The sequence below is a fragment of the Acanthopagrus latus genome, chromosome 13 (assembly GCF_904848185.1).
Source record: "Acanthopagrus latus isolate v.2019 chromosome 13, fAcaLat1.1, whole genome shotgun sequence".
In the NCBI taxonomy this organism is placed as follows: Eukaryota; Metazoa; Chordata; class Actinopteri; order Spariformes; family Sparidae; genus Acanthopagrus; species Acanthopagrus latus.
In genome coordinates, this window is record NC_051051.1 from 27343056 (window position 1) to 27366243 (window position 23188).

Below are 23188 nucleotides of genomic sequence, written 5' to 3' on the forward strand. Positions count from 1 at the left end.
CTCTCACACACCTGTGGCTCACATCAGTCCTTCACATAGAGGCAACTTATGTTTTATATGTAAAAACATTCATCCACTGCACGTTTAAAACAGGTCATCAGAATATCAGGGATGAAGTTTCTCCAAATCCAATGATGTAAATATTTGTTCATCACTGACGTCTCTGCTGCTGTCAGACTGTCACATCTGGATCAGTAACATGACAAACTCGTCTTTAAAGAGATATTTTACAACAACAGCTCAACGTTCTCCCAGAGTTCAAATAATTTCCACCAGAAATAAAGATTCAATAGTTCAACAACAAGCAGCCTGCAGTGAAACAACATGAGAGAGAAATTCAGTTTGTTACAGAGTTCAGTTCCTCAAATCTGTGCAGAGTGAACCCTCTTCACAAACAAATCAATTAAAGATCTCTGAGACAGAAAATAAAACAACATGTCTGAGTCGTCGCTCAATTTTAAAGTTATGAATTAGAAATTATGCAAATGAAGAAAAGTAGCAAAGACTCATTTTACGTTATTGAAACATCTCGTTACTTTCTCTCCTCGTGTTGATCGTTAAAGGAAACATAATATTAAGGACGGCTGTTAACATTAACTTGATGATTAAAGACTTTTATTTTTGAAGTCTCTGACATGTCCACATCTGTTTAACCTTGTTTTAAACCAGTTAAACATGTTTAAAAATGTTGATTTTGTTCTTTTCAGACCTTTTCAAGGACTAATTCCAAAACCAGGTGGGAACAGAATTCAGTTTCTTTATTCTTAAATCTGATTAAATAACTTGAACACAGCACAGACACCTGATATTAATGTAATATTAACATTAATATCTGGTTCAACATTTCTGTCAGCACCTCGACGTGTCACTTTACTAAAGAAGGCCTACGCTTCCATCAGTGGTGAGTACAAGACGATCAGTCCCACATTCATCAGGAACTTTATTTTGAAAAGCTGTCGTTAACAGATTCTCTCTCACCTGACAGACGAGGACGACATCAACCGCATGGGGGAGAAGGTGGTCCTCCGAGAGCAGGTCAAGGAACTGTTCAACAAGAAATACGGTGAATAGATTCCAAACTCTTGGTTCTGTGGTTCTGTTCTGGTTCAGTTTTTAAATGCACGAACCACTGTGACAGGAAACAAAGAGTCGTTGGGTTTTAGACAAAAGAAAACTGTTTGTGAGAGGATGATCATGTGATTAATCGTTAGCATCGTTAGCTGCAGCCCTAAACATCAGTGTTTAATGTGATTGTATGTTTCCACTGAACATTTGTGTTGTTGTCCTTCAGCCTGCTGTCGTTCACATTAATTAGCTTCTGTTTGGCTCCCTGAATTAACTCTCTAACTTAATATAAACATTTAACTTGCTGTTTGTTGAAATGAAACACGTTCTGAACCTATAAAGTTTCATCAGTCGTGTCTTCACACTTTATTTCCTGTATGTGAGTATTTGTATGTATTTAACAGTCTTTTGTAGTCGGAAAAACAAGCAGCATCTGTCGTACTGTTAGCGTCTCTGCAGCTGATCAAAAAGCTTAACGTCTGTGTGTGTGTGTGTGTGCGTGCCTGTGCGTGTGTGTGATCACGTTGCCGTGCGGTGTGTTCAGGCGAGGCTCTGGGATTGGACCGCTCCGCCGTCGTCCCCTACAAGCTGATCCGAGGCAGTCCAGAGTCCATCGAGGTTAGTGGCCTTCCAGACGAGATCCCCTTCAGGAACCCAAACTCCTACGACATCGTGTGCCTGGAGAAGATCCTGCAAGCTGCCGACGAAGTAACATTCAGCATCAAGAGCCAGCTCCAGTGAGTGCAGGCACCTGAATATTCAGCAGCCTGCTGGCTGTCACCACGCTGTGTATTCCACCGGGAATCTAGGGTTTAGCCTCTTGGTAGTTAAGCTCATTATGGATTATTTATGCTTTGGATTTAAATTCAGCCTCTGAGATGTCACAGAATAAATCTCACTCTGCAGAGAACGTAAATAATGTGAAGTAGTGAACAATATTTTGACGTCGGAGCCGTTAAGCTGTGATGAAAGAATGGAGGCAGAGACTCAGATCAGGAAGAAATGAGCCTGAGCACATCACTGTGTGAATTATTATCCCATTGTTCTTTATGTAAAATAAAAACAACACGCTTTCTCTCCCTCACAGACCTTTTGCCGAAATCTGTAGCCAAGCGTGTAACACAGGTGAGTGTCTGAGCTGTGAGCTGTGTGTCATGAAGTACAACCACAGTAGAAACACGTTCGCTTCGTGTCTCCAGCAGGAACAAACGCCTCCACCAATCGACGAAAGCGCAAGAGAGTCCAGGAGAGCAACCGAGTCCCCGCCTCCTCGGACCTGGGCATATCAACCAATCAGATTCCAGTGATGGTAAGTCTGGTTTGAGAGGAGGAGGGTCAGAACTAAGTGACATCGTCTCACAAGTGTTTTCATTGTGTTTGAAGGGAACATTCACCATGAAATCATGAATACAAATGATTCCTCTCAGTAGTGCTGATCCGTTTGGACCAGGGGTGACAGAACCGAGCATGCACCGACTCGGCTCGTGACAGTGAGGGATGTAAACAATAATGGCGTCCTTTTCATGTGAGCTGGGACATTAGCTAGCTTAGTTAGCTCATCTCTGGTCCGTGAGAAGATGCTTCTGTCTGACAAAATAGTTCCTCCACAAAACTGCTCACAAGAAGTTCTGTGGATTATCTTGAGTAACCGGGTCATGATGTCTGATTGTCATGATTCCATTATGTTGGAGAGAAGGTAGAAAACCCTGCAGGTCCAGCTTTGTTCCTGCTCAGCGTTAGATATGTGGCATTCTCTGCATCCACTTCATCCGTCTCTGTGCACGTTTTCTGAAAGATTACAAATGCGACGAAGCAGATCAGTACCGCCTGAAATCATAAGCGGGGCAGTAGAACCAACAGCTGGAGTGAGATCCCCACAGGACATGATGGACAATGGTGGACATCCAGAAGAACTGGACACGATGTTCTTCATCAGTTTCTCTTGCTGGAGAAACATAAACATACATACATAAAGGGAGCGTAGAAGAGCCTCAGCACGAATAATATGGGCTTTTAATTTTTGGGAGCACTGTCGCCTCAGCAGGAGCCAGAGGGCTGCAGACAGGCAGGAAGTCAGAAAGCTGTGAGACACAAACACATTGATGGTTTTGGTGTTTCGTGGGATTTGTTAACAAAAAGAAATGTTAGAAAAACTCCAGTTTCCAGTGATTCTCCTCTTAAAATGTGTAATGATAGAAAGACAGCAGCGTCTCTGATCACAATCTCAGTTTAAAATATCACAGTTTCAGTTCCTGGAGCCAGATCTGCTCCTGAACACACAACTGTGAGTTTCAGTGCTGAAGCCTCGCAGTCAAGCTGTGCTTTGAGGGAAGGTCAACAACCTCTTTGTGCTAATGAAAACATTTCCTGGTCCATTATGACTGACTTTGCTCTCTCATTGTCTGTGTGCCTGCAGCAGTGGCCCATGTACATGGTGGACTACAGCGGAGTGAATGTGCAGGTTCCCGGGAAAGTCAATTACTGAAGGACGACGCTGGACTGCAGCAAAGGGACGACGGAGGAGTTTGTCACAGAGATTTTCGTGACTCTTCCACACGCGACACTAACACTTGGTCAGAGTGCCACGACTGAACAGACTGACAACAGAGAGCTGAAGGTGTGAATGACGTCCTGAGTGTTGAGAACAACAGAATGTATGAGGATCAGATGGTCGCAGGGCAGAAGCTCGTTGTCTGTCTGCTGCCTCCACGCCACGCCGGCAGGACAGCTGTCACTTTTTGTTCCCGTCATGACAGAAATATTGTTTTTCTACGCAGCTGAAGACTTTCTGCAGCCGTGTTTCTGCCCCGTGTCCATCCACAGAGTCACGCTGTCGGGTTCAGCAATGTATTACTGACAAAAACAATGTCTTTGATAACCACCTGGTTCCATAATATTCAGATATTTGTACTTTTTATTTATTATATTTATTGAAATATAACATTATGTGCAGGGATGTAAAATACATTATTCTGTTATACGGCTCCTCCGGGATCCATCACAACACTAACACAGATGCTACTAGTCACTCAGTAACCACAGGTAACCGCTGAGCTCACGTTAATCAGCAGCGATGAAGTGTCTTAATTGGGTGTCGTCGTGGCGACGAGAAGCCATCAGAAATTAAAATGGACTGTAAGTTTCCCTGACAGGTGAAGGCTATGCTCACCTGTCAGGACACACAAGACCTTCAGCAAACAGCCTCTTTGTGTCTCATTAACATGTAAGATATCATTACGAGTCGGCCTGAATGTATCACGTAAAGGAAAGAATGGTATGTTATTCTGCGATGACTGTCTGGACTAACCATATTTAATATGCTGTACCTTAACGCCAATTAGGCCTTTGAAATAAAATGTGTTGCCTTGCACTTTCACCTCGTCTGACCTCGTTTCTGATGATGTCGTCTGTAGTATCAGGGTTTAACTCATGAGTGCTGCGTCTTTATTCACCTTTAGTTTATCATTTTGTTTATAACATTGTGAAATAAAGAAATCTATTTCAGTGTCGGTCTCCTGTGAACAGGCGTTCTTTCATCATCATGGAGGGAGCTGGTGTTAAGAGTCTCCAGCCTGTGAGACAGAAACCGGCTCAGAGATCCAGCTGATTATTAGGTCCAGGTGTGTCCTGCTCGTGTGCTCACCTGTGTGAAGTTTAAACATGATGGTGATGAAATGATCCTGAACCTCAGTGGATGTGTTAGTGACATCATCCACTCCTCACTCAGTACACACTTTGATGGATCCTTCACACCAGTCAGAAGTTCTCTGGTCCAGTCAGAACCAGTTGTTAAAGTATCTTGTATCACTGGGTGGTGGTGCAGGACGGGTTCTCAGGTGTGTTCCTGTCAGTACCGCCACATAGATGTGAACCATGAAGGGACACAAAGCCTGAATCTTACCAACAAACAGATTTATTGTCGTCCTGACGTGTCTTTAATCATCTAGTGTGTTTGATGAAACCGCACCAGAACCTTCCATCATGCCTGAAGACGTCACAGCGGCTGAACTCTCACCTGCTGAACACCGAGCGTTAGCTCAGGTGCAGTGTCCGCTCTCACCTGGTCACATACAACATGAAACTGTTCACAGAGAAGAAATAAGAAGACTGAAGAAGAAAAGCAGAGTAAAAACAAAGAAGTGGACCGAGCCAGAGAGGAAACCAGGATAAATATCAGAGCGTCATTTCAGAGGTGGAGGAGCTGCGGGTCCGTCAGGACTTTTCTGCTGGACAGGTAAGAACCTGCTGGATATGTTTCACTCTGTGTTAACCACAAGGCTAAGATGGCTGTTACAGTAACACTGCAGTAACACATATCACTGTGTGATGTTGCAGTGGAGCTACGTAGCTTGTTGCTAAATCTGGCTTGTTAGCTTGTATGCTAACTGGTGTTTAGCTTTGTGTTTATGGCTGCTGGTTAGTTAAAGTGTCTTTCAGTGAGCAGCAGATATAATGATGTTAGTTTGTGTTCAGTAGCTCTGAAGTGGTTGAACTGGTTCAGAGAAATAACGTTCCTCCAGCTTCAGAGAGGCAGCAGGTGATGATGATCACCTGAATGATCACCTGGCAACTCGTCTACAGCGAATATTGATTATTACTCTGGATATCTACAGTGATCTGCAGGAGGCGCTGTCACTGTAATGTAGTTGTATTGATCAGAAACAGAACAATCAGGGTTCATGTTGTTTTTTTGAATGCGCCATCTTGGTTATCTGGTGTCCTCTGTTACCGTGGTTACAAGCTCCTCTGTGGGAGGGGCTTAGAAGGCAGGGCTGTAGTAACTGACCTGGGAACGGTCAGTCAAATGTTCTCAGTCCAGTGTAGCTTTAAATCTCTCAGTTTATTATCACACGCTTTTGAAACCATGTGGACATTTTATCCCTGAATCCTTCTGAATGAACATGTTTCTGTTCCTGCTTTATGTTATGTTATGAGGATATATATATATATATATATATATATATATATATATATATATATATATATATATATATATATATATATATATATATATATATATATATATATATATATATATATTAAAACACTGTTACATTCTTATGTCCTCCTCTCACAGACTCTCTGGGTGAATCTGGGATCATTTTGTTTCAGTTCGCCAAGTTTTTTGTAAGATTTTGGCTCTGTGCACCTCAAATGCTTGAAATTTCAACTGAGAACTGCCGAGCTGTGACTCTGACTGGAGCAGTTTTAGTATCGTTGATATTTTTAGGTTATTAAACTTTATATCATGTTTTGTGTTCAGGATATTCGGGTTCCATCTTTCAGCTGCAGTAAGAATCAGTTGTGTGTCCTCACGTTGCCTTTTTTCTTCTCTTCGGTGTAATCGCAGACTTTACTTTAAATCTGTGATGTTTTAATCTTCTCTGGAGGTCGCAGCACTCTCAACAACACGACAGCTAATCTAAAAAGCTACAGGCAGACGTTTAGTGAGAGCCATTAGCTCTGAACGACCGAACATCAGCACAGTAACACGAGGTCATTGTAGAGAAGAGGCCTGAGGTTTTAACTCCACAATGTTCCCGCTCATCTAAAGAGCATCTCGTGATCCGGACTGAACCGCCACTGCACCGCCAACAACAGAGGACAAAGTCGGGTTCAGTTGCTGTATTTCTTTATTGCAGACTTTTTTTTTCCAGTTTTGCTTGTATACACGAGTCGTTTCAGCGACTGAACTGCAGTACTGTGAGCAGATTAATGCATGTGGATACAGGAGGTGAGGCTGCAGCCGGCGGGAGCGTTAACGCGCTCGCCGCAGCTCCACGTGTCTTGTTTAATCAAGACGAGTTCGATGACCTTGATTGTCACACTGTAAAATGTTCTCTTTTTTTCCTTTAATCTCATGTTCGCCGTCTGTTGGGACAAAAGGAAGTGATGTCACCTCGTCCTCTCGCACGGCAACAGAAACATTAAGTGACAAACGGCGCCTGCAGACGAGTCGCTGCAGAGTCGAGAAATGAAACTGTGAGGAGTGCATTAGACGTCAGTAAGATCATCAAATTAGTGATAAAATGTTAAAAAAGACAACTTTACTCTCCCGACCAGCTTCTTCTTCTTCTTCTTCTTTTTTTTTTTTTTTACATCACTGTTTGTTTAATGTTTATGTACATCAGGTCAGTGTTGCCTCGTCTCATCAGATCAGGCTAATATATTCTCACGTTGCTACTAGAAGTTTCAGTGTGTCTTTGTGTCCAACACAAAGCTTTTCAGCAGAAACACTTTAATTGCATAACCTCCCAATTTGAAAACAAGTTACCTGCCCTTCACCATCTCGTCAGCTAAATGCACCGTCAGAACTAAAGTGCTTAATGAGATTTTCATCCCCGGTGAGAGCTGCCCGTCTCGTGGGAGCTGGACTCGGGGACACAGATGAGGCTCTTGATGGAAAATGAAACAAAAATAAAACAGAAGCACAATCTCCAGGATGAGAACGAGGCTCAGCGTTTCTGAGTTTATCTCCTGGAATACATGATGAGCAGGAATGTAGCAGAGCTCCTCGACGCTTCCACACGTCCGTCCCGCTCACTTCCCCCTTCGCTCGGATGCTGACATGAACTGACTAACAAACAGAGGGTGCACGAGGTCCACCTGGATATCAGGTGGACTCTGAAGGGTTGACTCAGCAGCGAGAGGGAGCGTGTGGAGCTGGGAGCTGTGACCTAGCTGCTGCTGCCGCTGCCGCTGCCGCCGCCCGGAGGTTTGAGGCAGTCCTCTGTCACGCCCTGAGAGGCCAGCTCAGACAGAACATTGTCCAGGTAGTTTGGGTCGGGGTAGCCGTGGCCCGACAGGTTGGACATCATCTCTGTTTTGTGGTGGATGCCGTTCCACACCACCGTGTCGGGCTCGCCGGTGGTGCTCGACGTTCCCACTGTGAAGATGAGGCGACGCATCCACGCCACCTTCAGCAGCTCCAGGACCTTTGAGACGGAGAGACGACGACAGAAGCATCAACATCAAGTCCAACAAGACGTTTGAGAATATTCTTTAAGACGGAACAACTGTTTTAATGATTCAGCCCACAAACTACTCCAGTTGTTTTTCTTTGTCTTTCATGGTTTTATATTGAACATCTCTGAGTTTTTACCTGCAACAAACATTTTCCACTATTTCATAGACAAGCAGCATTTCCATGGCAACAATTGGTGGAGACCGTGGTAAATGAAATGAAAGAGTCTCATTCATTTAGAAAGGGGGCGGGGTTTTTTCCAAGATGGCAGCTGGATGGTGAAAACTGCCATCTTTAAGTAAACTGAAGTTTGGTACTTCTGGATATTATTAATGTCGACGTCAGCTCGTCTCTAATGTCCCTCGAGTTAATCCGACTGGTTCCTCATTAGCAGAAACAATGACTGTTTTCTGAACACGGTTCTGGTTCTGTTCCAAAGTACTGAAAGGCTCGTGCGCCGTGGGCCAGGCTGTGTGTCCGATCTCTAATCCGTGTTCTGCAGGGAACATCACACCGCGGGACGGAAGCACAGAAACTACAACTGGAATCATTTAATCCTATTTTCCATCAGTGAATTACACCAGAGATTATTTATAGAGACTCGAGCGAGCAGCAGACGAGCCGCTAACCCACCGTGGAAACAACACAACTTTATAATTTAATCACAGAGAAACGGTCCTGATGGAGCGTCCTGTGTTCACAGGACCTGATGGGTCAGGTCGGTCTCTGCAGATGTACTGATCATTTGGACCTACAGTCATGTACAGATGCTGATATCTGGTGTTTCTTTACCTTCCTGCCTTTGTCGTTGTCTGGTAGGAAGCAGAAGCGAGGGAAGCCTCTACAGGTGAACGGCTGTCCGGGGTTCGGATGTTCTGGACCCTGATGAATGGAATCATATAAAGTTTAATATCAGAGATCAGTCGGAACAATCAAATCATCTTATAACATGTTTTTGGAGAATAACAGCTCAATAGAAATCTGATTCAGTTCTCTTAAACTAAAGACACATAAAGCAGTTTATCTGAAATGAGAGTTTTCCCAGAAGAGCAGAGGAACAGAACAGACATCAGTCCGTTACAGACGGGCTTCAGTCAGACGGCAGTTTCTCCACCAGTCATTAGTGATGTTCATATTCTCTCTTTCAAACCTATTTCAAAGTTTCCAGACTGGCCCGAATATAAGATGAATCTCATTATGAGATGAAGGTCTGTTCTCCAACACCTGTTCCTGGAAAGAAACCTTTTAAAGAAAACCTTTCCGCCTGGTTTCCTCCGGCACCAGTCAGCCGCTCGTCTTCCAGCAGGATAACTGTCTGGAAGTGAAGCTGCAGGCTAATGCTAAGCTAGCTGTGTTCCTTTGAAATGTTTGTTTTTCGACACAAAGATAAAAAAAGAGAAAACCACTGTGGTGGAATCACTGGTGCTGCTTATCAGTTTGACAACCACAATTAAAAGCTCATTTCAATCAAACTAAAAGCTTCACAATTAAAGATATTTATTATGTTTTCATACGTTCCGCTGACGCTGCGGCTCCGCAGTGTCTATTTCTGTTATGCTACGAGCCAAAAGGTCAAAATATTTCTAACGGCAGAGGAGTGGATCGTGTTTGATAGCCTATAATTAGAGCCGCTGCAGCCGGCGCAGGAGCTGAACGTCTCAATTAAACCCTCAGTGAGGCGACACGGCTCACCTACATGTTCAGGTAACAATTACTAGTCTGATAAGTTGCTGTTGGAGTCGGTGTTATCTAAACTTTTTTGTTAGCTGCAGCCAACAACCTCCAACTGGCAGAAGCGGTCACACAGTGCAGACTTGTTCTCCCTGCAGACGAGGCTGACGTCACCATCAACTCCACCATAACTTTGTTAATTACCATCTGCTTGTTCCCAGGATGATGGGCAGACATTCTGTATCTGTAAAGCAGATTTTAATGCTAATTTTGCAGCCGTGGTAGAAAACAAATCAAATAAAAGACGGAGGAAAGTTAAAATCATGGAACGACCGGTGTGGGCTGGTGGTGCAGGCGTACCTGTAATCCAGGTGGGATGCTGTAGATGATCTGGATGGTGCCACAGTCTGCGTGACCCGGCAGCGACTGGGCGATGCTGTAAATCTCCATCTTGCCTTTTGGCTGCGTGCCGGTCTTCTCTCCGTAGATTGTCTTACACGAGGGGCACTGCAGACTGCCGTCCTGAGCAGGACACACAAACGGGGAGAGATCAATAAAAACCAGGTAGAGCTGATCGGATATTCATCGATCGAGCCGCTGATGAGACTTTAGTTTGGCGTTTCCCTCCCACAGAGTCACTGCTCCTCTGATGCTCGTATGAGCGGCACAGGATGCAGTTATTAGACTTCAATACATTCTGCTACAATAAAAACAGACGTTAGAACGGTCACGTGTTAAAGGACCAGTCCAACAATCTGTCCACATAATGAAACACATCGTTCATGCAGTCTGCTCGCACCTTTGTCCCGTTGTTGTACATGGCCAGCATGCAGAGCATGTGCAGTGTATGTCCACACTTGATGAACTTCCCCACAGTGTCTGGCAGGATGCTCTGTCCTCCCTCCTCCGAGGACGCTGTCTCGTAGCCGGACGGATTGGACAGCTGATCCATGCAGATGATGCAGTCCTGAGGGGGAAGCAGGGAGAACACGATTAGTGTCACATTCACTACATAAAAGAATGAACTCTGTGTTTGAGTGTCTCACAACTGACCCTTAAAAACTGGGACATATCTGCCTGCACAAAGACCTCAGACAACCCTTTTCTTATTTTGTTTCCATCTGTGACGTCTGAGAGAAGACAAAAACAAAACACCCCGACCATTAAACATTTACCTCGTCTGGTACTCCGGCCACCACCTCCATGTAGCGCTGGATCACCTCCTCAGGTCTCTGAGCCGACGCTAACACGGGGATAAAGACAGAGAACACACGGTGACGAGCGAGCCGAGACCAGCCAACACTAAAACACAGTCCAACAAAAGACGAGACAGAGCCGAGATGAGATGATTCACAATCTCAATGCAGGATTTCAGACATTAAACACAAAAGCTTTGGATTCCTGCTGCTCGTCAACACATCCTACAACAAAGAAATGAGCACAGGATGAAAACCATGAACCCACAGAGACAAAGTGACTGATGATGACAGGATGAACCGTGACGGATGGATACACACACAGACACACACACTACACTGTGTCATTTACACTAATGTGAGTGTCGAGTCTGTTGAGGAAACTAAAATCTTTACTTTGTCTTTCTGAGTTCACTACACGACATGTTTCCACTGAATGAGCGTGAAGGAGGTTGTGAGTTCTTCCCTCCTGAACGTCTCCAGCTGATGTGCAGTGCAGGTATTCTGCTTTAAAGTGGTGGACAATGAGAAAGGAGGAAGGTGAGTCATTCTCATGAATGAGCAAAAGAAAAGAAGAAGCAGCAATGAAATGAAGCTAAACGTTCAAGTTGTACCACAACTTAAAGGAGCAGTTCACCCAAACATGTAATCCAAGTCTCCAGGATCCCCGAGATGCTAAACTACTCTGAAGAGACGTTTTCTACACGCTGCAACTTTTTCTTTAGAATGACTACTCAATTATCAAAATAGCTGCAGATTAGTTTCCTGTCTAATGACTAATAGATCATGTCGCAGCACTGGCTGCAGATCGCTGATGTTTGAGCAAATCAAAGTGAAATTCTGAAACTTTTGGAAAGGTCTTGTTTCCTGAGAAGGAACATCTGTGTTTGTCAGATTCCTCCAGTTTTTCCTTCTACTTTGTTACCTGTCAGTGTTCATGTGTGGGTGGATCCTGTCATAACATTATTCGGACTCACAGCGAGCAAAAGATGGCCGAGGAGAACCTAAAACACCGTACATAGTGTGGCGTCGCTGAGAGCTGACAGATAAATGGAGGTGGATGCAGACGTCATGGTGGTGAAAGCAGCGGATACTGACGACGAGCAGTGGAATGAAAGTGCAAGTGGAGCAGGTAGCAGCAGAAAAGGTGGCAGGAATCTGAGTGAGTCTGATTCTACAGTCACACTTCTCTCGACACTCGCAGCAGCACGTTCTCCAGCCGTGTGAGAGCCGCCTGAACACACCAGGACAGATGACGGTGAGCTGATGCAGGATGAAATGCTCCTCAAGCCTGTGATGGAGAGACAGAGGTGGAGGAAGGGCCGGTGGCGTGGTAGCTACCTCTCCTGTGCTGCCTCTTTGCTCTCCTAACTGAACTGCTGCTGCTGCTGCTGCTGGTGGAGGTGGAGGTGGGGGGCTTGCTGGGCCTGCTGGCGGGGGGGAGGAGAGGAGGAGGAAGAGAGAAGGGAGCAGGTTGCTGCTGCTGGTGGAGCTGCTGAAGCTGCTGCTGCTGCTGAAGCTGCTGCTGCTGCTGCTGCTGCTGCTGCTGCTGCTGAAGCTGCTGCTGCTGCTGAGGGAGGGGGGCAGAGGTGAAGTGCACGCCGAGTCCCACTGCTGACATCAAAATGGAGGCCATGCCTGGAGCGGGGGAGGGCGGGGTGGAGGCGGGACGGGGCGGGGCAGAGTGGAGCAGGTGAGGGTTGAGAGCAAGTGGAGATATGCAGGAGTAGAAAGGAACAAATCAAAGGTATGAGAAATGTAGCAGCAGATTGTCCCTCATTCACACAACAGACATCAAGTACTTTCAATTGAAAGATCAGCTTCAGTTCATCGTGACGGAGAGTCAGAGTTCATCTGAGTGACGACTGAAGCTGTCAGCATCCATCTCATGATCCCAGCGACTGTTATCAGAGACCTGACGGAGCCCAGAAGGTGCTAATCAGACCGATCGAGATGAAGACCACAGCGCAGAGTTAGCACATCGAGCCCCTACACCTGTACTCTACCATCAAGATGCAAAACGGAACCAGGATCCAAAAGACTTCCTGTGCAACGTGTCGCACTGCCGCCATCTTTACATCATGAAGAATGATCCATCATGCAGGATCCTGCACATCAAAACAGCATTTTTACTTCACAAATCAGCATGAAAATATTATATTAATTGATTTAATTTAATTATTTTTGTCACTAGAAATCCCAGGCGGGTAAGGCTGAACCTGAGCGCGGACCACTGTGGGCCCGCGGGTCCTTTCAGCAGCGCTGAGCTAGTCTACTGGTTTTATAAAAAACACTGTTTGGTTTAGAAATACGTGAGAAAAATTTGTTTGTGTTTTGTTAGATTAACTATAATCTGTAACATGAGGAACACTGAAGAGCACGATGACGGTTGATTCAAGTATAATCCGAGTAACCGACGCCTGCTGCTCTTTGCTAGCTGTCTTGGTTCAGTAAGCCGCGGTGCCGAGCGGCCCAATTAGCTGCCCGGAGCGCTACACAGTGGTGTTAGGAGACACGACGGGCAAGGGCTAGCTGGTTAGCATGCTAACTTCAGTAGCAACACTGACGTTTCTTCACATGTATGTAAGTTTAATTTTCATATGTTTTATACTTAAATTATAGCCACAACTTACAGACTGCCCCTTTAACCCATGCTGGAGCATCCAGCGTCATCCAATCAGAGCAGAGAACTGAAGTCACATGACACTTAGCTGAAATGTTCCCCAGTGTGAGGACAGGAAGCGTTCGTACATTACTGGTGCTTTAAGCGTCCAGTGTTCCCTGCATGTGTTCTCACAGCTGAGCAGCGACAGAGTTGATCACCACTGATGATCATTAAGTCTGTAGAGAAACTCCACCTGAGACCGTCACTGTGAACCATTCACCACAGTCGTGCTACGCTGCTTCTCAGTAATGAGGTTCTGCTGCTTCAGCTTCCTCCCTGATGACTGTATTGATTCAGTCGACCAATCACAGGCCAGAAGCAGTTATCAGCTCAGAAGTGAAGAAACACCAGCGCTCACTTTGCATGTCAATGTTAAACCGCTGTTATGAACACTAGAGCGCAGCCTGCTGACGTTCAGCATCACATGACTGAATTAAAAACGTGACTGTCGTTAATGTGAAATCCTCAAATTCAATCAGTGGTTTTAAAATTGTTTCCTCAGAGGCTTTAGTTTCAGTTTGACCTCAGTTCTCTTCTCCTGCGTCACATAAAATGAACCTTTAAAAAAAGACGTGCATGATAAATAACCAGACTCTGGGTCAGTGTGTTCAACAGCTCCACATCATCGGGACTTAGTGGGGCGGAAAATGCTCCAGAATCAGACTGAAGTTTCTGTCAGATGTGATTCATATTCAAACGTGACGAGACGACAGAAATGATTTGGCTTTACGTCGACTTGAGCGAGCTGAGCGAGAGCAGATTCTTCTTATTTCAAGACAGATTTGATTTTGTGTTCTGCTGAATGATTTTCATTTCACTGAGACGGATGCGAACATCTTTGAGGACGAGCTGATGAAAGCTACACAGAATAAATATTTAAGGTTCAGGAAGGATGTAACAAAGTTGTAATAAGTGGAAAATGTGAAAATACACATTGATGCACGAAGCCGAGGATTTGAAGCTGAGATGTATAAACCCATCTCACAGCCTCGGGTCAGGATCGTTCCACACCAACCAGATTTTCCTGTAAAAAAAAAAAAAAAAAAATCCCTGGACCTCGTAAAATCCTACAGCTAGTCTCCAAATATGTTCTGAGTTATTGAAGTTTGGACCTCAGAGCTCAGCGTCCTCATGTTGGTGATCGTCTGTGAGCTCTCAGCCTCACCAGCGTCTTTGTTTTCACCGGACTGGGATGAAATTTGTCCTGAACGTCCAAGAATCCCTAAAGATCATTTACAGTTCAAACTTCTACCTTCAAGGAAATTAAAATGATCCTTTCAAAGGGGCTGAAGGGACCATGACACATTTACAGCCTTTACCTGTGCAATCAGACTAACACCTGATCGCCGCTGCGTCTCCATCAGCGTCAGGCGACACAGAAGTGTTGAACATCAGTCTGACTTCACCGTTACAGGCTGTAACTGTGTCGCTCTGGTCCGCTGCCTTTCTTCTCCCTGAGAGTTTAATGTCCTCGAGCTGAGAGCACTCACTACATGGGTTTTTTTAATTCTTTTTTTTTTTAAATAATCCTTCTTGGGAAAATCTCCAGTGAAAATCAGTGAGTCAGCGTGTTTTCAGCTGTGCAGCTTTAATAAGAAGTGTTTCACTACAGGAAACGTAGACGTGACTGAACTACATTAATATACAGAATAACTAACATTACATATTCATGTTTCAAACTAACATACGTATTTATTATTAATTTGAAGACTGTGAACTGTAATGGATCCATGCTGTGAATGATCTTTGATGCTCAGGACAAGTTTCAACACGATCCAGTGAAAAATCTGACGTTCAGCTCCAGGACCAAACGTATAATAATCTCATTAAATGGAGGTAATTAAATAATTAAAATGCCATGAACTGTAAACCTTCTGTGTGAGTCGGTGTGGAGTCCTGAAGGATGACGTCTCTCTGAGATCATCTGAACCAGATGTTTGTTTTATCACACAATCATATCACAAGTCACCCGACACGCTGCTGGATCATCTTCAGTAACACTGAATCACTGAGACACTCTTACATCTAATCAGTCGTGTGAGGTGGTCGCAGCAGCGTCACGTGGAGCTGAAATCTGAAGTTAACCATGTTTTTACATCGTGACACTAATTCTCTGTCCTACACGAGGACTCTCAGGACAAACAAGCCTGTTGTCATGTTTGCTGCTGTAACAAACAGATAACATCACCTCGTTTCTCGTTAAATTGAAGTGGCCCCGATGGTTCAAACCATAAAAAGGGTTCAGGTTTGCGTTTTGTTCTTTTTGTGGTATTCTGTTCCTGAACAGACCGACACTCACAAGACCAAAGCAGAGGAGAGAGAGGCACGTCAACATCACAGTGAATGAAACCTGCAGCCGGCTCAGAGGCCGGTGCCGAGCGGGCCGAGTGGGCCGAGCGCTCAGGATGGATGGTCAGTGACCCGTTTACCTGCCAGGGCAGAGCTCACACTGGTGGATCCGTTCAGCTGCACAGAGATGGAGGGAACGCTGCAGGACAGGAAACAAAGACAGAGACCGTCAGTCAGTGGAAACAGGGAGGACGAGCTGAGCAGGAAGACAAAGACTTTCCACTTCACAGATTAAAACGTTTAACTACGGGGACATTAGGAGCGACTCTGGCTACAGAAACCTGCCGTCAACCAACTGCAACCATTCAGTCACATTTATATAAGTAGCTGGAAACTGACCCCCGTCAGACTGAACCACTGAGGAGAACCGACGAACACGAGCTCACAGATCAGCTCGCTGTGAAGACGTCAAAGCTTCCAGTGAAAGATGAGCAGTTATCAAAGCTCTGAACAAAGTCCAGTTTACTGCCAACGATTACAGCCACAATACAGATCAGTTTAAAGTGCTCAGACCGTCTCAGAGTGCAGAACACAAAATAAAACTCAAAGTCTTCTGATTTAAAATGCAAATGTTGACATTTTTCATAATAGATGTTAGATATTTAATCAGTTATCAAAATAATAGTTTGCATTACCGTCCGCTGATTAAAGAACTCACTACCTGAAACACTGCTGCAACAATCAATTAGTTCTCACCTATTAAATCAATCAGCAACTATTTCCATAATCAATTAATCAGTTTGAGCAAGAAAACAATGTCTTACTTCTCTGCGGTCAGTTTGTTAATGTGAACACGTTCTCCTCTCCTCTGTGACAGTAAACTGAAGATCTTTGTGTCGTGGATGAAACACTGACAGACTCATCAAGATAATAATCAACAGATTAATGAAGAACTACAATAACTGCCAGGTGCAGAACAGAAAGAGTCGATCAAAGTGACGTCAGTGAAACGTGAACGCTGACAGGTGGAACAGAAACAACAGAAGGAAACGTGACGTCCTTCTGACATCAGCTGATCTGAGCTCAGAGGAAGCCGAGGCTGCACGTCTGCGCTCAGGACGGATTGACAAGTAAACTGATCCATGATCTGCAACATAATCTGACTGGCTCAGCTGACCACTGTCAGTGCTGCTTAACTCATCACAACATAAAGAAGAAACACCTGTAAAAACATTATTAAATCATCTCGTCACCGAGGGAAGAAACCAGAAAACATTCACGTTTAGATTCAGTGACTGTCAGAATAGTTGGTTGTTAATTTAGGAATCGACAACTAATCAATGAATCATCACAGACATCATTCAGAGTGTCGATCAGCTCCAGCGTGTCGGAGTATTTTACATACGATGCTGTAAATTTCGCCTTTTCACTATCCTGTTATTAATTTGCATTGGCTGTGAAAACACTAAATGAAGCTTAATGTGGAAGAAAATTAGAGCCTTTAGAAGCTGTAAGTGAACTACACATTCATTACAGCACTTAAGTCAGTAATTTGTCTTTGAAAGCAGTTCAGCGAGGAGACGAGAGGAAAGCAGCCAAAACAAACATGTCACAGCAGAGAGCTGCACCACACGCAGGTTTATCATCATTCCTGCAGAACAGGACGGGTCGGGGTGGAGGAGGACAGGAAACAGGGTGGGGGGGGACCAGGACGGACGGAGCAACACCAATCACAATACAACACACAGCTTCAGATACCAACCTCAACCCGTTGGCACTGGACGAACTGGTCAGCAGGGGAGCAGACAGCTGACTACCAGAGGCCGGGGGAGGCCAGGGGCTGCCCCAGGACATGCCCCCCACTGAGAGGGGTCTCCTGGGGTACGGGGAGTAGACAGAGGTGGGGTGAGCAGCTACAGCCCGTCCTGGCCCCTGGAGGCTGGGCCGGTTCAGGCTGCCTGACGAGAAGGAGTGTCGTGAGCGGCTGGGCATGGGTCCGGTGCTGCTGTGGCTCAAACACTGCTGACAGGAGCAGGCCGGGCCCGACGGGATGGCCGGCGGTCCGGCAGAGGCCAGCGGGTAGGGGAGGTTACACTGCCGTCGGACCTGCCGCCTGAAGCCCGTCGCTTTGTTGACCTGTGCCAAAGATGTGAGATCCACGATGTAGTTGTATCCATGTGGACCCAGGTCTGCCGTACCCTGGCGGGCCTGGTAGCTGTGCTCCAGAAGGATGGAGGTTCGAGTCTCATACGGAGTCCAACCTCCTTCATCGTTGGCCCATTCCCAGTACACACCACTGCCCAGGCCCGAGGACTGGGCGAACAGGGAGCGGCGAACGGACCGGGTCTTTCCTGTTAGTCAAAGAGACGACTTTCTATGAATAAACTGAATCAAAGCTTCACTGGATATAAAAATAAATCCACATTTTCAGCCCAAATCCCCAAATTACATTTTCTAAATGACTTGTAGATATTTTGTGATTCTCTAATTTGCTTTTATTATGTTTGTTTTGTGTCTGCAGCCGTGTTACTGTGCTGTCTGCTTCCTGTCTTGTTCAAGACTCTTGAAAAAGGTTTTCAATGATGCATTAAATAAATTATGTGCACGACTTCCAGCCAGTCCAGTTGTTTAACTGGAACCAATGATTTCCATTGTAAAAGGACGCTCATTAAGTTATATCAAGATTATTGTCTGTCAGACAAAAATTGTAATTATTATTATTATTGTTATTATTATTATTATATAAAAATAGGGTTTGTTTTAATTCCTTGAAGGATCATTGTAACCATCCAACATGTATATGGATTATCGGGGTCCCAGTGAGTATGGACGGGCCTTCTGATTATTAGCATTGTTTTCTGTCACACTACAGACACTGATCGTTAATCAGAATAAAATAGAAGCTGCTTCCAATTTAAGTGTCATGATTGATTGTTTTGTTGGTTAGAACGGGTGTAAGTGGCATTTGGTGAATGTGCTTCAATGTACTGTTTTGATTGGCTCATAATCCAGGTGGGGTGGCACCAGGAGCAGGTCATCATCAGTCATGGTTAAAAACAGGAGTGTTGATTTTCACCTGACCAACAACCAGCTGTCAGGTGGGAAATATGGTGTTACCCTGGAGTCCAGTGACCAGGGGCAGGACGGTTCTGATCCAGCTGGCTTGTGAGTGATGATAATTGTGTAAATCTGTGACGTTTTCCGAGATGATTATCACACCAGTGCAACCCTAATTAATATTTTAGTTAGGTCAACACCTTAATGTTTGTCCTGGTGCAGTCAGTGAAGGTTAATACTGCAGTTTAAGGTTTAGTTTGACAAGCATTCATGAACATTGTGTGGCTGTTTGTTAAGATAACTGTCACTTCATGCTACACTGGGAGCAGTAACACAACATGCTACACTGAGAGCAGTAACACAACATGCTACACTGGGAGCAGTCACACAACATGCTACACTGGGAGCAGTCACACAACATGCTACACTAGGAGCAGTCACACAACATGCTACACTGGGAGCAGTAACACAACATGCTACACTGGGAGCAGTCACACAACATGCTACACTGGGAGCAGTCACACAACATGCTACACTGGGAGCAGTATGGAGGTCATACGGACACGTTAGCTAACCTCAGCTGACAGAGGCGCCTCTCAGACGGTCACCTCGGGGGCTTCCCCCCGGCTGTTTGGCTAATCTTTAGCTAGCAGCTATGTAAACACTCATCAAAACAACAGCGCACTGGATGCTAATGCTACGCAGCTAGCGTCATCTGATAGCCTGGCCTGATGACTGTGTGGATTCAAATCACAACAATAAAAACGATCGATTTGCGTGGATTATTTAAATACGATATGACGTGACGGAGGCTCACCTGTGTCCTGCCGGAACTGTTTCAGGCTCGGTATGTCGATGAGATAAGGCGACAGGCTGGGGTCTGATTGTCCGAGGCAGATGCTCGTTGAGCCGGGTCCCCCTCCTCTCTGGCCCCGCGGAGCCAGACACCGCTCGATGTAGGCGCTCACCTGGCCGCTGTAAGGCCGCCAGTACCCCAGGTCATCCTGCCATTCCCACACCGCGATCATGGGCTGAGACTGCCCCACAGATCCAGAAGGTGTAGCTGACACCGACGGCCCATTCCTGGAGCCGTTCACCCTGGCACAGGAACCAGACACAATCGCCATGTTCAGCAGCTTTAAGCTAACAACAGCTCGTTCTGGTTAGCTGCTCCAATGATTGTAGCTACGACGAAGAAAGAGTATGCTAGCTGGGCTAGCTGGGCTCGTTCAAACACTCCATCGTGAAAGTGTTAACAGGCTGTAGAGGAAGCAGCAGAGCTACGATCGGTCGACACACAGCCTGGATGAACACGGAGGAGCATGTTGACAAAGCTGCAGCGGTTCATGGACGTTAGCGTTAGCTTCGTGACAGCAGCGTTAGCTTTGTGACAGCAGCGCTGCCACGGCTCCTTCCTCTCCGTGCTGCCTTCAGGGACCGCAGGGAAACTCCGGATTCAAGGCACGTTTGCGGGAACCAACCAACGATGGGAACTTTTGCCACAAAGGAAATAAAGATAAACAGAATCAGAAATGTCTTATCGATCCTGCTAGAATAGAAATGCCAGTGTAGAGAAATTGTAAGGAAATATAAAAAACTAGAATACAACTATTATTTATGTCTGCAACACCGGAAGAAATGAAACACAGCTATCACATGTTTTATTGTCTCATTTTTGTATCATTATTTTTATTCTATTGTTATATCAAGACATTTTCACGTTATTAATACATATCAAGTTATTACAATAATGTAGTATCATAAGTTTGCAGCCTGTGTCATAAAATCACGAAAATATATTGTGATAACAACATTTTTATGTTACGTTTTTATCATATAATTAGAAATACTACGAGAAGTAGAATAATGAAAGATATGTGCCTCTGCAGCACTAGACTAGAATCTAACTGTTTACACCAAACGAGGATATTTCTTTATTGTCAGTGTCTTATAATATATTTAATATATTGACAGAATGTACAACACTGAGCACCACAAACCCTTCAGCCCACAGAGCAGCTCATTGGCAGTGAAAGGTTATTTTATTAATAAAGCTGGACTGTTACACTCACTACACATCTGCACACTCACTTCCTGTGTTCAACCGAAATATATTTAATGAACCACCAAGAAGCAGCTCCTGATATTCTGCCTCTACATCAGGTTGTTACAAGCTGCACCTGAAGGCTTCGTTCTTCTTCTGGTACCACTCAGGTCTTCATGTCCATCCTCCGCTTCTTCCTCTGTGTCTTCATCTGAAGGAGATCCGATGGCTCTCAGCAGTGTTGCTGCCCTCAGTTGGAAGTGAGTGGAACCACACAAACCACAGTCCATCAGAACCGACCTGAGTGAACATGAAACCCATATTCAGCTGCTCAAATAAAAAATGTCTGAGGCTGGAAGATGGAGGTTAATCTGACTTTAGAGACCACATGTTTTTAATCAGTTACTTCAGTCAGAACAGTTTTTCTCTTTTTCACCCCACGGCCATGACCTAAATAAAATATAAAGCAGGATGAACTAAATTGCATTCTGTCTACAACGCTCAGAACAACCGAGGCAACATGGATTATATAAAAGATTACAATAAAGTGCCTCCTGATCCGTATCGCCCGGGAGAGTCCTGACTGTGTTTGTCTGGAGGCTGTTCATTAAGTTCACATAAGAATAATAGAACTGTGCAGTTCTGACAGCAGTTTGAACCAGAACTCATGTGGGATCCATTTAACCCACAAACTGACACATCATCAATAACTGAATCAATACCACGTTTTCTCAGAATGACAGATGTAATAATATAAACCTGTAAACAAAACACTGCTCAGTTCTGAAATACAAGCAGGACACAATATTTCACTCATAATAATCAGTGACCTAAGATTATCGTTCAAACTCAGCTTTATTTATACTGCAACTTTTATACAGATGTGCAGGGCAAAATAAGCACAGCAAAAGGAAAAACTAGAATAAACCATAAAGATTTAAATTAATTAGACAAAATATGTGAGGAAAGATAATGTTTTAAAATGAATAAAATACGATAAATATAATAATACAAATAATAATGATACATTTTATTTAAAAGCGCTTTTCTAAATACTCAAAGACACTTTGCAGAAAAAAACCCATCAAATCAGCAAAACAATATAAAAGAGTACACTAAAACACATTAGACTGAGCTAAACTAGTTATATAAAGTTGTATTAAAGCAGTGATGATCATTATTTGTCGCATCAACACGGCAGAATATTTAAAACCTATCAGACTAAACTGTCGACTGTCGTGTAAACGAGACGTGGAGATGAATGTTTGATGCTCCTGAATAATGAAACCAACAAACATCCAAACTATTCATTCAGTGCTTGATCATGCTGGTTCAAACCTTTCCTGTGTGTGTGTGTGTGTGTGTGTGTGTGTGTGTGTGTGTGTGTGTGTGTGTGTGTGTGTGTGTGTGTGTGTGTGTGTGTGTGTGTGTGTGTGTGTTGCATACACATTAGAGATTAAATGTGTAGTTATTGTCACAACTACTTCCCCAACATAATAAATGTCTGTTTATGTTTCCGTGCACAGATATGATAAAACATTTCTTCATGTTAGATGAGTCACAGAAACCACCTGGTTCTGAAGCCTCATGTTGTGGCTTCAGAACCAGGTTCTGTCCCTCACAGCTGGTAGAGGTCCGGTGGTTCCACGTCAGCTCTGACTCGTCACTGTCACATTCACACCTTCACCTCCAGACACGAGAGTCAGCTCATATTCAGATACTGCGGACATGATATGACACTTATGTCAATATGTTTGACGTGTACAGTTCTTGATAAATCTGTGGTTTTCCACATCGCTCCGTTCTTTTAATCCAGCCGACTGTTATAGTTTGGAGGCAGTTCAGACTTTATTGATCGGGCTTGTAAAATATCTGCCTTCACCAGAATACAATGAATGTTAGTGCAATTTAGTTTTTAGTGTTCACAGTGTTGAAAAATGGCATCTAAACATCTCCACAGCAACACTTTCCCTGTAATAATCCTCAGACTGCTCCGTCAGGAGGTTTCACAGGGACGATTTCCTCCGATGATGAGTTAAACAATCTTCAGCTGCAGGTCACACACCTGAAGACTGAACCATCGACACAGACTGACGCACTTGATGTGCCACACAGTTATGATGCTGTAGATCAGATGAACCAGGAGGCGACAGTGCATGATGTGACAGATAATAACCACAAACCTGCACACATTACTGATATGCGATCAGTTGTAAGGACCAGTCTGTCTCACACCA

The 23188-nt window shown here is 44.5% G+C and overlaps 2 protein-coding genes across 7 annotated transcripts in view; one reads left to right on the forward strand and one right to left on the reverse strand.

Annotated features, from left to right (window-relative positions):
• gtf2ird1 (GTF2I repeat domain containing 1) overlaps window positions 1-4441 on the forward strand; it is a 34977-nt gene extending 30536 nt beyond the window's left edge. For 4 of the 5 annotated variants that reach the window (XM_037119946.1, XM_037119943.1, XM_037119944.1 and 1 more), the window contains exons 21-27: window positions 708-736; window positions 854-901; window positions 986-1063; window positions 1610-1802; window positions 2153-2190; window positions 2265-2374; window positions 3482-4441. In XM_037119946.1, coding sequence (XP_036975841.1) covers window positions 708-736; window positions 854-901; window positions 986-1063; window positions 1610-1802; window positions 2153-2190; window positions 2265-2374; window positions 3482-3550 — 565 coding nt within the window. In that variant the 3' untranslated portion in view covers window positions 3551-4441. The remainder of the gene's footprint in view (window positions 1-707; window positions 737-853; window positions 902-985; window positions 1064-1609; window positions 1803-2152; window positions 2191-2264; window positions 2375-3481) is intronic. The other variant, XM_037119947.1, reaches the window with a different exon arrangement.
• Window positions 4442-6680: 2239 nt separating this feature from the next.
• On the reverse strand, window positions 6681-20452 carry dtx2 (deltex 2, E3 ubiquitin ligase). 2 transcript variants are annotated; one of them, XM_037119951.1, is made up of 9 exons: window positions 19725-20452; window positions 17613-18201; window positions 15991-16049; window positions 12238-12534; window positions 10876-10943; window positions 10500-10667; window positions 10061-10222; window positions 8822-8911; window positions 6681-8000 (listed from the first exon to the last, which is right to left on the reverse strand). In XM_037119951.1, exons 1-9 carry the CDS (start codon window positions 20032-20034, stop codon window positions 7743-7745), a joined length of 2001 nt encoding a protein of 666 aa, XP_036975846.1. In that variant the 5' UTR covers window positions 20035-20452; the 3' UTR covers window positions 6681-7742. The 2 variants fall into 2 exon arrangements, with proteins under 2 accessions (XP_036975846.1, XP_036975847.1); XM_037119952.1 differs by lacking the exon at window positions 12238-12534 and having other exon boundaries at window positions 19725-20444.
• Between the last annotated feature and the right edge of the window lie 2736 nt (window positions 20453-23188).